Genomic DNA, 13,358 nt, shown 5'->3' on the forward strand with positions numbered 1-13,358 from the left:
AAAGAGGGCTTCAAAGAGATCTGAAATTCACATTTGAGGGATTTTCTATGCTAGCCCTAGAAATAGTTTTGTAATAAACTTGCAAATTTTGCTGTGATAGTGTAAGTAGCCAACATTAATATCACTATAACCAAGAGGCTTATTATCTCTATTCCTTTCTTCTCCTCAGTTTTCCTTCCTGCCTTTGGCTCATGCGTCTCCATATTCCTAGAAGTTCTTCCCTCTTTGATTCTTTGAATTTATCCATGGCCCAACCAAAGCCCTACCTCATAAATGAAATTTGTCATGATTTAAAAACCCTCATTAACTTCTTTCTTTTTGAAACTTCTAGCTCACTATTAAACTCTCAGCTTCTTCCTCAATTTTGCACACCTATTTCCCTCCCACTAGCTTTTCCCACAGGGGGCAGGTATTGTGCCATATTCTTCTCCTGTTTCTCTTAACAGCACTTGGCATCGTCTGTAAGCTCTGGCAGTTCAGGGATCATGATTCAGTACATCTGAGAATACCCAGCGCCTGGCACAACATCTAGCATAAACAAACAGTAAGTATTTGACCAACTGAACTGGAACTAGATGTTCAATAAATATGTGTTGAACAGGCTGGGTGCTGTTATCATCCATGTAGATCCAGACACAAAGGGAAATGGAGGCCCAAGAAGATGATTCTCCTGTACATCTGTCTCTCTTTGTGTATCATGGATGAGAAACATCTGATCTCAGGGAGATGGGGTGCAAGCAAGTCATGGGTAATGTGTTGTAGCTGGGTGTTTTTGTGTTTTGCCACTTTCTGGTTTTTTGCTTGTTTGTTTCTGTGCATTTCTCCCCTCCAGTAGGAAGTCAAAGGTCAACAGATGAAATATGTAGCTGCTAAGAAGGAGAGAAGGGAGCCCTTTTGAGTCAGGCTGAAAAAGTCTGTAACTCACCTGCAGGGTGCTAAAGCCAACAGTTCCAAAAACCAGGAGCCAGAGGCACCAATATTTATGCAACAAAGACTAGCAAGGGGAGGCTTTGTTGTTCTTGGGGATGATATATGTCTCCATTCTACCACCATCTTCATATACCACTTGGCATTTTGAAGTAATATAACAATGTACTATTACCTTCCTCTTCTTCACTACCTGGCATTTTAATGTAGTGCAGAAATAAAAATATTCTGCAACTGAGAGATACCATACTGTTATTTGCTTCCAGAAAGGCAGGATGATATGTAAGAGCAAGAAAGAAAAGAAGAGAGGAAGGAAAAGAAGACAAAGAGGAAATATAAGAAAATTGGAACAACATTTTAAGCTGTTAAACAATCCTTCCTTAGGTCCTAAGCCTCTAAGAAATGCAAAGAATTAATTACGGAAAGACTCGGTGATAAAAGTCCTTCATATAACTCAATAAGTGGCCAGGAAACATAATTGAACTCGTTTATAATTGAATATCCTGCCATCGGGGCAGATCTAAAGAAGGGTAAACTTAAAGAGACATAACAATATTAAATGTTCTTTTGTCTTCTTAACGTTTGTGATGAAACATTCTTTTTTAAAGTGAGAACTAAGACTGGTGTGGGGCTTTCTTCAGGCAGCAACAGGAATTGAATAGTACATGATTTGTACATGGGCATCTTAATTTAAATAATTATTATATCTTAAAGAAAAGTGCGTCTTAACTCCTTCAGTGTTTTATTATATCTGACAAGTTCAATAAAAGGGCACCTATCTACTGGCGCATTATGCCTCATATGTTCTGCACACTCATTAAAAATAATGAGAACATATTTAAAAGTCATTGCTCAGAGAATCTTTGGGGACAGGGCATGGGAAGAGGTAAGTGGCAACAGACTGTTATTTAAGTGTCTATCTCTGTTTTATCGGCCCGTAGGAAAAAAAAAAGGTAACAATCTTAAGCCGATATTCTTTAACAATAAAGATCACATATTTTCTTGAAACAGGCAGATGAAACATGTTCAGACCGCTCAGTATACTTTCAAAGTGAAACGGACTCTTGTGGCAGTTTCACATGTGTAGTATTTACTTTGATAACAGCTGGAAAAGTCAACCACAATCAATTAAGGCAGTACTTTTCTCCCCTTAATCTTTAAATATCCTTTACAAAATGAACGCATTTCCTTATCTCACACCAAATGTACCTTAACAAATGTACTGATCACAGGCATCAGGGTAATTAGGCAAATCAAGGTCACCCCCCGAGCTTTGTAACCACTTTCTTATCCAGCTGCTTCATATCAACAGCTGGCATGAATTACTGGTAACATTTGGTTAACTGGATAATAAGAAGGATATAGTCTGTGGCTGGTCACAATATTCCTTTTTCTGAGCTGTTTAAACATGTATATTCAGAAAACTCTTCTTTTTTCTAGCTTCCAGAAGCCTAATCATGGCCACAGCGGCCACTAATAAGACATACATCTTGTGCCACAAGAGTACAGCCGGTCTCATGGCTCCTCATCCTTAACTTTGCAAGAGAATGTAATTAGGCCCCGGTCCTCTGAAATGCCAGGAGAGCTTCTTTTTCAGCACAGAACGCTCCTCCTTCCACCACCTTCCGAACTCCAACAAAACCAGCCTTGTGATAAAACCCATTAAGTATTTTCATTCTGACACCTGGAAGCCATACGCCCAGGCAAAATAGCCAGCACTTCCTCCATCTGTTTTAATAATGCTGAACCAGAGCATTTATCATCACCTGTTTTATCAAGACTAGATTTGGCTGACAAGGGTTCAGTACAATTCTTTTAGGTATGAGTACTTCCCAGGGAGTAGCAGCTGACTATTAATCCCTCTCAGTCTTGTGGGTTCTTGAATGCATTTTTAAAACTGGCAGAGATTAAGAGCCTGGTCTTTTGGTAACAGGTGAGAAGGTATGATGCTTATCTCAGCAAGGTGGAAGTCTTTCTTTAAAAATATTTCTGATTTTGACAATATAAACTTTGGTAAGGGGCAATACCTCTCTCTGTGCCTCATTTTTTGCTATCTTTAAAATGAGATAAACGGGAACAACTAAGCATAGTGGCTTGGTGACAATACATGAGGATCACTTTCTTAGGAACTTTGAACACTTTGACTTGAATTCAACATAGCAGACTGGGGATGGTAGAGTTATGGTCTGTGCATGGGGACGGTAGAGGCTACCTTACCTGCCGCATTCCATGTTGGAGATAAAGTAAGTGTAACTGCAAACAAATGCCAATAACCCAATCTTCTAAGCTTCCTTAAAAGTGCCTCCCTCTGGTGTGTGTCTAAATCTACAAGTTACAAGGTGGCACGTAACATATTTTGAGCACAATCAAATTGAGCGTGGAAATTTTAAAGCACAATCGAGTTGGGCCTGAAAAAGTCAAGTACAATTGAGTTTGCCTAAATGAATCAGGTGTAATTGAGTTGAGTAACTGGATTGCTCTCAACACTGGCCCTTTGCCAAAATGAGGGGCACGTGGCCAAAGAGACGCAACTCAATTGGGCTTGAAATTTTCACTGAATACTTTTCACAGAGCAAGAAATTGTTTGCAGGATAGAAAGATAAAGTTGAAAATGTGATTATTGAAGTCAGTCAGGTACAGGCACACTAAGTTATCCTATAGGCCTTAATACACTCTATAACTAAACCACTATTCTAGTGGTTCTCAAACTTGAGGGAGCATCAGAACTATTCGGAGTGCTTGTTAAAATACATCTTTGAACTGTACCCCTAGAGTTTCTGATTTCTAAGGTCTGGAGGGAGCCTGAGAATTTGCATGTTTAACAAGTTCCCAGGTGATGCTATACTGCTGGTCTGAGACCATGTTTTGAGGACCATTGTTCTAACAAGTCTTTGTAGCCAAGATTGAAACAGTTTAAAAGTACTTTAAAGTACTTTCAATACTTCAAAAATACCTTTAATGTTTTAAAATAAAAGGTACTGCTACTTATTGTTTTTATATGTCTTTACAAATAAACTGTACAACTATGTCATGCAAATGTCTTCATGATAATTTAAACTACCAAGACTGCCATTTACGTTTAACACTATCACGACCCTCATTGTTCTGTGTGTAATTATGAGTTGCTAATACCCTAATATCTAAAGAAATCTCTGCATATTTTTTATTTGGTTTAAAATGGTTGTAGCAGGATGGATAATGCATTAGATACAGATTAGATATAGATCAGGGGTGATAGCTCTTTTAGCAATACCTTTTCCAGCTTTCTATATCACCTAACTTGAATAATACATAGCTTTCACTTACTCAGTCAACAAATGTTTACTGAGCACACAGTGTGCAGCCAGGCTCAGGAAATAACAGGAGTCAACGTTATTGGATACTTATCTTGCGTTAGCATATATGCTCAGCTAGTTGTCACAACAACCCTATAAGACAGGGGCTATCATTATCCTTATTTGACAAATGAAGAAATCAAGGCACAGAGAGGTTAAGACTGTGAAGTAGGGATTCATATTCAGGCCATGAGACTCCCACACCTAGACTCTTGATTGCTACTTGTCTACAGTTCTTAAGGCATTCAGAGGCATAGTAAGGGGAGTTCTAAATATACATGGAAAACAAAGTGGGGCTCCATAATCGAGACCTGGAGGTTGAAGGAGGCTCTGTAAGTGAATGTCTTAAGGAGGGAGGGGAGGGGGTGTCCTAAGCAGAGGGAAGTCTCACAGCAAACGCCTGGCAAGGAGAGGACACTGGTAATATTTTAAACAAGTGAAAAAGCCTGGTATAGCTGGAGAGCAGGCAGAAGGAAAAAATGCTGATGATCACTGGCCCATAGGCCAGCTTGGGATCCGTGAAAGGAATACAGTTCTAGGCCAAAAGTAAGTGTTTTCTTCTCCAAACCTGCCTATGTATCTTCTATCTCTAGACATCCAAACTCAAAACTTGGGAATTTTTGATATATCTCATTCCATTACCCCAACATCTATCAGATGCCAAAGCCAAAGTTTTCTATCTCCATACCCCTCTCAGCTCCCAACGAGTGGGAAGGCCTAACGGTGCACTTAATGTCTCTCATTCAAATAAGCAATGACAATAACAAGTAACATTTGCTGAATCCCATTCTATGTGCCCTATACAAGCATCTCATTGAACGCTAACAGTCTCTTAGGTAGACAAAAAATCTGATCCCCACGTCTGGGATGAGAAGTGGGGGCACAGGTAAGTAACGTAATCAAGCCCACGCAGCCAATCAGAGGGAGAGCTGGGATTCAACCCAGGTCTGACTCATCCCAGATCTTAAGCTCCCAATCATTACATTCTAGTGAAATGCAATAGACCCTAGCCGGCATCCTAAAATCTTTTTGCCCCTTACAAATAACACTACTTCTCCTTGCTCAGTAATCTCTCACGTTGGGATACTTAGTATCTCCTTGATATATTTTGTATTTTTTGATCTCTGAGTATTTGAAGATGCTATCTCCTTCCCCTCTGCAGCTCTGCATTTTGAAATCCTACTCAATCATTGAGATTCTTCTCAAATACCTTTACATTCTTAAAAGTTTTTTGGTCCCCAACTTTGAATTCCTGGAATGCTTTATTTGCATAATTTGATCAACTCATCACTCTTTTTCCTTTATGGGCTAGAAGCTTATTGAGCACAGGGACACACAACTTGTTGATTCTGGAGTTCATGTTGTAGGGCCTCGACTACTGGTTGAACGGAAATGCCGTAAGAAGGAAACGGAAATTATTGTAGAAAGAGGCAGACATGGAGGTTGTATCTTAGCAATGACTCCACCTGAAGTCACAGAACTGAGTTACTTGGAGAATCTCTAAAATATAGCAATGTATTTTGATTTTTGCATAATTATTTAATTCTAAAACATAACTCTTGCACTTTGGTTTAGGTAGAAAAATTCTGAAACCATCCTTCAATTTCTGCTACTTATCCACAAATAACCACTATAATATTCATTTTTCCTTAAGTACCTTGGTTAATTAAGCATGGAATCATTTTGAATCAAATAGCCAAAGGGAATAAAATATCAGTTAAATGAGGTTCATGTAAGATTTCAAACTAAAATTCTTGCATAATTCATGACATTAAATAATTTGACATTTGAGGTGTGAATTTTTCATTTAGGAAGAAGATAGAGTAAACCGTGAAGGGGTTGGGGCACCTGTCATTTGCTAAGGTAGTTACAGGGACTGGTAAATACAGTAGTGCTGGAATACACCGATCTCAGAAACTGCTAAGGGAGCCTCCACATATGTGTGCATCATTTTTTTCTCAGCAAAAGCAATGTTCCTGAGTGAAGGTCAGGTCAGCATGACAAACATGGCTAACTTTGGGATCTCAATCATGCCAGGCGGGAGCAACTTGCTTGCTTGAAATATAGTTAATCCCCCTTGCAGAGGCCAGCACTTAATAGCAGGCAAACTTGGCAGGTAGAAATTATAAATACATTTGAAATTTTCTCTGCTTGTTTTACCCACCAGGGGTTGCTGTGATTTTCAGGATAATTTAAAGGTAAGGCAGCAGGTCAGAACATGAAACGTTAAAGAGGTTAACAATGAAATGGCAGAACAGTTCTTTTTCCTCAATAAATGAAACAAGACAGCCACATACATGCACATGTATAGGCACATACATGGCAAATAACACCACGCTGCTTTCTCTGAAGTCCTTAAAAATAAAGGCATGGAATACATAGAAAACCTTTAGTTCTTCAGTATCTTTTCCAAATGGAAAGACAGCTTTATCTGACACTTTGCACAAGACAAAATAACTTTAGGTGTCAGGGATGGAAAAGAACTTGCAGACCATGTCTGTCACAGAACAGACCAAACAAACCACCCAAAAAGTAGCATAGTTTTCATTTCAAGTGCAGACGCAGACACAGCAGTTTCACCTTCTGATGCTATTACCAACACTAATCTCAAAGTCCCTTTTTCAAAAATGTTCCTTATGTGAACCCCTTTTTAATAAACTCTCATCCAGTAAGGGGATGAGAACATCAAAGGATCTTCTGGACTGAGATTCTGGAAAGATCACCTTTGAAGCACAGTTCTTTTGGTAAAAATACTGGAAAGAACTTAATAGTAATGATGTTTTTATATAAATTCATTTCACTTGATTTTCAACCCAGACCGCCACAAATGGAACGTTAGCTAAACATGCCACTATACTTGTGATACTAACCAATTGCTCAGGAAGGAAGACATGGACCAGTAAATACAAGAATTCTCTTATGTGGCAAGTCAGGAGAAATGACCAGGAAATGGATGCTGAGGCCTTTGGAATGGCAGAGGGTCATGTCCGAGAGCCCATCCTATATTGGGCCTTCCTGTGGAACTGCTGACCGCATGCTGCTTTGGCTGTGAGCGTTAAGACTTCACAGGAAGCTAATGATAGCAGGGAAGTAAGGAAGATTTAACTGTCAGAAAATAGGCAGAGCAGTGCTGTTAAGAGGGTATAGAGCTCACGAAACAGCACGGCTTACCAAAAGGGAGAGGACAGTTTCTCAGAACAGGAAACCAATAAACATAGTTTGTTTTCTTCCAAGGAGATAGAACAAGACAAAAGCAGGAAGTGCTGTCCTTCCTTCATCCTGCCAGATTTTCAGTGGAAAGTCAAGTGTGTGCATCAATCACAATAAGGGAGAAGAGACCGAAATGATACCACCTTCAGTTTTTTGAAAGAAAAATACAAAGATTCATCACGTCACACACTCTCCTTTATTCTGTGCTTTCAGATAGTCCAATGCCACACTCTGAATATTTCCCAGGGAACTAGCCCCGTGCATGCCAAATATGACCTCTTTATAAACTTCCTGCAGAGTTCCTGCTATTTAGCATTCAAGACAGGTATTTGGGCTGGAAAAATAATATTATTCCATATTTCTTCAAAACAAAGATTCTGGGTCCACATTGTTTACGTGCTCGTTAGCCTCAAAGGCCCTTGCTTTGCTGTGGTTGCAAAGAATATTCCACATATTTGGCTAGCTAGAAGTCAAATATTTTTTAAAGAGACTATTTGCCAGAGAATTCCAAGACAATGGATACTAACCACACGCCCTTCAAATTTTGTATAACACAGAAACTGATGAGAACAAAGAATTTATTTCCACTTATAATCTCATAGTTGCACAATTAATTTAATATGCTCCCCGGTGGGCTTGGCCTATGATGTCACTTTCTGGGATAGAAATCCAATTTCACTAAATGATATTAAATGAGAATGAAATAATATATACAGGCTGCCTGGCTTATAAAGTTGGTTGGTCACACAAATTTTTTCTGTAATTCAATATTTCGGATACCAGTATAGGTATTAAAATAATGAAAAAGAAAACAATTAGTGTTCAAAATAGTGTTTAGTCCCAGGTAAGCCTGCATAAATCTATTTACCCCATAATACCTATAAAGTATAGTATTATGTTACAATACTACAGAAGTGGTAATGTACTAGAAGAAATAAGTATAACTAACATATTTAGCACTTAAAAGCAACCAGAAGTAACACTAAGAGCCCTGCATTCACTATTTCTTTCAATCGTCACAGGAATCTAATGATACAGATGAGGACTGAGCCTCAGAACGATTCTGTGATCTGCTCTGGATCGCACAGTAGGTAGTAAGGACAGAAGCTGAGCTTCAGAGATGATAGCAAGTGCTCAGAAACCTAGGCATCTAGTTCCTGCTGACTGTGGGCCCACGGACAGGTTACTCAAACACCCTGAGCCTCTGTTTTCTCAACTACAAAAGTAGAATTGGACTCACTGATTCTTTCATCTCCCTTTAGTCCCAAAATTCCATTATTCCATTTGCTAACTTCTAGATGTAATTGTCTTTGACTAAAAATGCACTCAGAGTTTCAAAGTAGAGTAAGATCAGCATCCCTCTCCCCCTTACTGGGGGCAGGGGTTGCGGTTGGGGGCTGAGAGAGCTTATAGGAAGAAGGAATCAGCTGTGCAGTTGGGAATTCTAGAGGACGTATGGAAAAGGGGTATAAGTAACTGTTAAATGGGGAACGAGGGACTCGTGAGTGTCTGCGTCCCCAGCTGGAGCTCTGCTGTTGGGTTCTTTTGCATGCCTAGCGCTGCCTGGAATATTTTTCTCTACATGCAGGATTTTACTCCTCCCAGGACCAGAGTTCAACAGAATATACAATGAAAACTTCTTCCCTTGTTCTCCTATCCCTGAAACAAGTATATACTCTTACTGAGGTTTCCTAAGAGGTTTTATCACCAGGAACCAAAGAATTGAACAAGAAGTATAAGGGCTTCCTGCTGTGTATCCATGCTGCCCCCTTTTGTATTGTTTCTTTTCACTTTGACCCTTGTAGAGAAAGACCAAGGTCTTTGGATAAATAAAAGGTTGAGGGAAAGAATCCATCTGAATTCAGAGAAAAAAAATTTAGACTTCAAATTTTGACAGCAATTTCTCTTTAGGAAGAGTAAGGAGTTGCAGTGAGAAGATGAGGAAGCAACTCAAGACTCTGCCTTCCAAAACGGCTGGGTATGAAGGAGTCAAGCAGCAGAAAGGAAGTGTGGAGGGCATCTTCCCTTTTCTATTGTACCATGGATCTTCTCAAAGCATACAATAGGACATGAGGGAAAATGGATAAGATGATAGGAAAGAGAAGGAAGGATCAAAAGAAAACTCCATGGGACAGAAACACGGAGCGAAAGGGTTCCTTTGGCCAGTACTAAGGGGGGTCAGTATATAAGAGTGGTGATTCTGGAAGGCTGCATATTCAAACGTGGATATAAACACATGTAACAGAATATTAGACAGAGAGTAGGTATCTTAGAGGTTATCCAGTCTTATCACCTTACCAACAGGAGAATTGTTTCTAGAGCATCTTTGACAGATGGTGAGGCAGGTTCTGTTTCAGTATGCTAAATAACCTATTTCCTTCTTGGACAGCTCCAACAGTTAGAAAATGCTTGTAACATTATCACTTCCAACTATTTCTTCTGAAACAGGTTCACACAGGGCAGGAAATTAGTCTTAATTATTTTTGTATCCCCAGAACCTCCAACTTCATGCACAGCACATGCTCAGTAACTTGTTTGTTGGAATAATACATAAGTAAATCAATGGATGTAAACTATCTGAAGAAAGATTAAAATTTACTTTCCAATCCATACAATAACTCTTTATATATGAGACAGCAATTATCAGTAGTAAACTTTATTTTTCAAGTTACCTATACTCAATTTTTTCAACACTCACTGTTCTGATGACCTACCTCAGGGAACCTATCATATTACCCATATGCACCTTTGTCATTTCTTACATAGATTCAGAGGAAATAAAAACCAAAGGGTAATTAAAAGTCCTTTTATCACTTCTATTCCTCTTTATTATTAGCTGTAAAAGTCCTTTGAATTTTATAAAGCCTCCTTAAATATTTCAATAATAAATACTATGTGTTCATTGTAAAAAAAAAAAAAATGAGAAAATGACAATCTCTCATAATCCCAACAATCTGGGTGCATCTCCTTCCATTTTTTTAAAAAAAGATTTTTAATGTAATTTGTCATACTGCATGCATCGTTTCATACCCAACTTTTTACTTAATGATATACTATGACCATTCTCTCATGTTATTAATTCCTCACAGAGACCATTTTAAGTACTTAGTATATTTGGTTGGAAAACTATCCAGTTATTTATTTAACCAATACCTTCTGGTTGTACCATGCCCAATATATCACTACAAGAAATAGAACTGGAGAAAAAAAGATTCATGTAGAAGAATTTTTTCCATATTTTTGATGATCAGTTTAGGACAAATTACTAAAAGTGTACTTACTAGGTCAAAGAGCACACATTTTTAATAAGCCTTTTGAAATTCTCTTTATTGAGATGTCTTTCCCAGCCTTCAAGACTGGATTAAATTCCCTTGTTATATATTACTGTCACACTCCGCAGTTTGTTTTCATAATCTCCATCACCATTTTAAATACTTGGTTATATTTTAATTTCCCTTTAGACTGCAAACTGCACTAAGGTAGGGCCATGAACATTTCTACTGGTTGTGTTTTGCACAGGGCCTAGCCCATAGCACATACTCAATGTGCATTTGATTTTAACTGAATATTGTTAAATTGCTTCCTTGAAGGATGTTTGAATTTGTACACTTGAAGCACTGTTTGCATTTACCCACCTCACTGCATCATCATCCGAAAACAGTGATACCCCAAATGGGGCAAAACGCTGTCCGTGTGATTCACTTTTTTACAAATGAAGCCTATGACTTCGAAATCATTTCTCAGCTGTTATGAATTCACTGAGGGTATTATGTTCTGCACGGAAAGTTCGGTAAGACTGTGATCTGAACATTACCAGTTCTCGGGGCAGAAAAGTTCCGTCTTGGCGAGCGATGACCAGTGATGCAGTCTCTCCCTGTTTGGTGCTCCTCAGCATGGCCACCAGCTCTTCCTGAGTTCGCCCGGTGACATCTCTGCCATTTACCTAGTGCGGGCGACCATATGAGCAGCCACAGTTACAACACTTGCCATCCCCTTCCACCCTAGGTGGTTTTTGAAAGTAAGCAGCAAATGGGCTCCCACGATCAATAAAGCTCTGGAAGGATGAAAACTGAATACGTGAGCCCAGACCAACCATGTTTATGACACTAGCAATATACCAACCATCATTACTCTGATGCTGGACAGGCTCAGGCATCCAGTAATTTGCATCAGCAGTTTTTCCTAAGACATCACATTCTTAGGAAGGACAAATCAAACTGACAGATGCCAGGGAATGATTCCTCAAGTAGGAAGGAAGCTGATTTCAAATGCTTAACTGGTACCAATCTCTACTGAATACAAACAAGAAAAATGGACCGTTATCACACAGTTAATTCTTGAAGACATAAGTATTTTCGTTATAATTCTACAGTGTTCTCCATGTTTAGAAAATTATAGTCACCAGGTTACCATAGATAATTGGAGATTGTAATTTGGAGTTACATTAGTCATTTGGCCCATTTTCTTTCATAATCTAGAACTATATAAAAAGCTACAGTGTTGCTTCCAAGCCATGAGAAAGTTAAATGGAACCAGCAAGTTTCAATGAAGATGATTTCTTGAAAGGTAAAATGACAATATATATTTAGCCAAGAAGATGATGCTATCAAACAAAAATAAATGACAAAAAAAGCCTCTTGCTTTGGGTACTCCAAATACTTCTCTATATGCCTAGACCAACCTGAGACAGACTGGCTCTCTCTTACAGAAGTTTAAAGAAACTGTTACGAAGGCTTGGGTGCAACTTTGAAATTCTTAGCCCTAATTGAATATATGATGAACTCATATATTTGGATTTGACCCAAATTCCTCAGGGACTCTAAGAGGTGGAAGTAAGAAAGAGGAGAGGGAAAACTTTTCAATATTATTTGGCCCCACATCACTGCCCTTATTGAGGACTTACAAAATTAGGCTATGGATTAACCAGTTTTCTAATTAAAGCCCTTATCTTGTCTATCAGTACAGCTTTCAATATACTGAATTCAACATTTAATACATTTTATGTACTTATTTAAACACCAAGAAATATTGTACTGAAGATATTCATTCTAACTCTTACCTCCAGAATCCTGTCCCCTGATTGCAGGCGGCCATCTTTTACTGCTGCTCCCTTTGGTAAAATGTTTTTTACAAAAATGGGACCAGGACCATGTATGGAAGAATCTCTGGTAACCACAGTGAAACCAAGTCCTTCAGGTCCTAGTATATAAGACCAGGAAAATGCACCGTCACCTTCAGCAGGAGTAATATTATATTCAATCTCATAGTTAAACCCACCTAATTTAGACTAATGTACAGTAAGTGAAATATTGACATTCCAGCAAATATTTTAAATATGCTCCAGTTTTTCTGTTTTTAAATACAGATTACAGTTCCTGACAGGCAATGATTGTATCACAGTGAATTCAGGGCCAATGTAGATGTATAACACTCTCGTTTACTAAGGTCCTAGAAGAAATATCACATGTTATCCACACACCTGGGAGACTGATTTCTCAGTAAACCATAACCTGACTTCACACTCTCCCGAGAAGCAAGAGGCCATCTGACATGTCAGACTTTCAATCAACTAGCCAGCCTATGGCTCCCCTCCACCTGTGTCTCCACTCCTTGTGTACTGCATCCCGTGGTCCCAGCGCTCGCTCCTGCTGCTCTCATCCCTTTCTCTTGCATCTCCAATTTCCCTTTTTGAGTCTGTCTTTTTTTTTTCACTCTATGTGAAGGCATGCTAGATCTCTCTAAAGAATCCTTACTTCAATCCTACTGCTTCTTCAATCTTCCATCACCAAATCCAGCAATCTACCCATGACCATATCCAGTCATGTTTCCTATTCTGATCTTTCCCCTTCTCTAGCTTTGACACTTCTCACCAACCATTTTCTTGAA

General features: G+C 38.9%; 1 protein-coding gene across 3 annotated transcripts in view; it reads right to left on the bottom strand.

Moving 5' to 3' along the window:
- The window catches only part of PARD3B (par-3 family cell polarity regulator beta), a 977,181-nt gene that overhangs the window by 434,333 nt on the left and 529,490 nt on the right, over positions 1-13,358 (bottom strand). For all 3 annotated transcript variants that reach the window (XR_009055026.1, XM_057744363.1, XM_057744365.1), the window contains exons 9-10: positions 12,532-12,671; positions 11,287-11,415 (exon numbers count right to left, since the gene is read on the bottom strand). Coding sequence is in view for 2 of the 3 variants with exons in the window: in XM_057744363.1 (XP_057600346.1) it covers positions 11,287-11,415; positions 12,532-12,671 (269 nt within the window). In the remaining variant the exon portion in view is untranslated. The remainder of the gene's footprint in view (positions 1-11,286; positions 11,416-12,531; positions 12,672-13,358) is intronic.

Source organism: Hippopotamus amphibius, chromosome 8 (genome assembly GCF_030028045.1).
Source record: "Hippopotamus amphibius kiboko isolate mHipAmp2 chromosome 8, mHipAmp2.hap2, whole genome shotgun sequence".
Lineage (NCBI taxonomy): Eukaryota > Metazoa > Chordata > Mammalia > Artiodactyla > Hippopotamidae > Hippopotamus > Hippopotamus amphibius.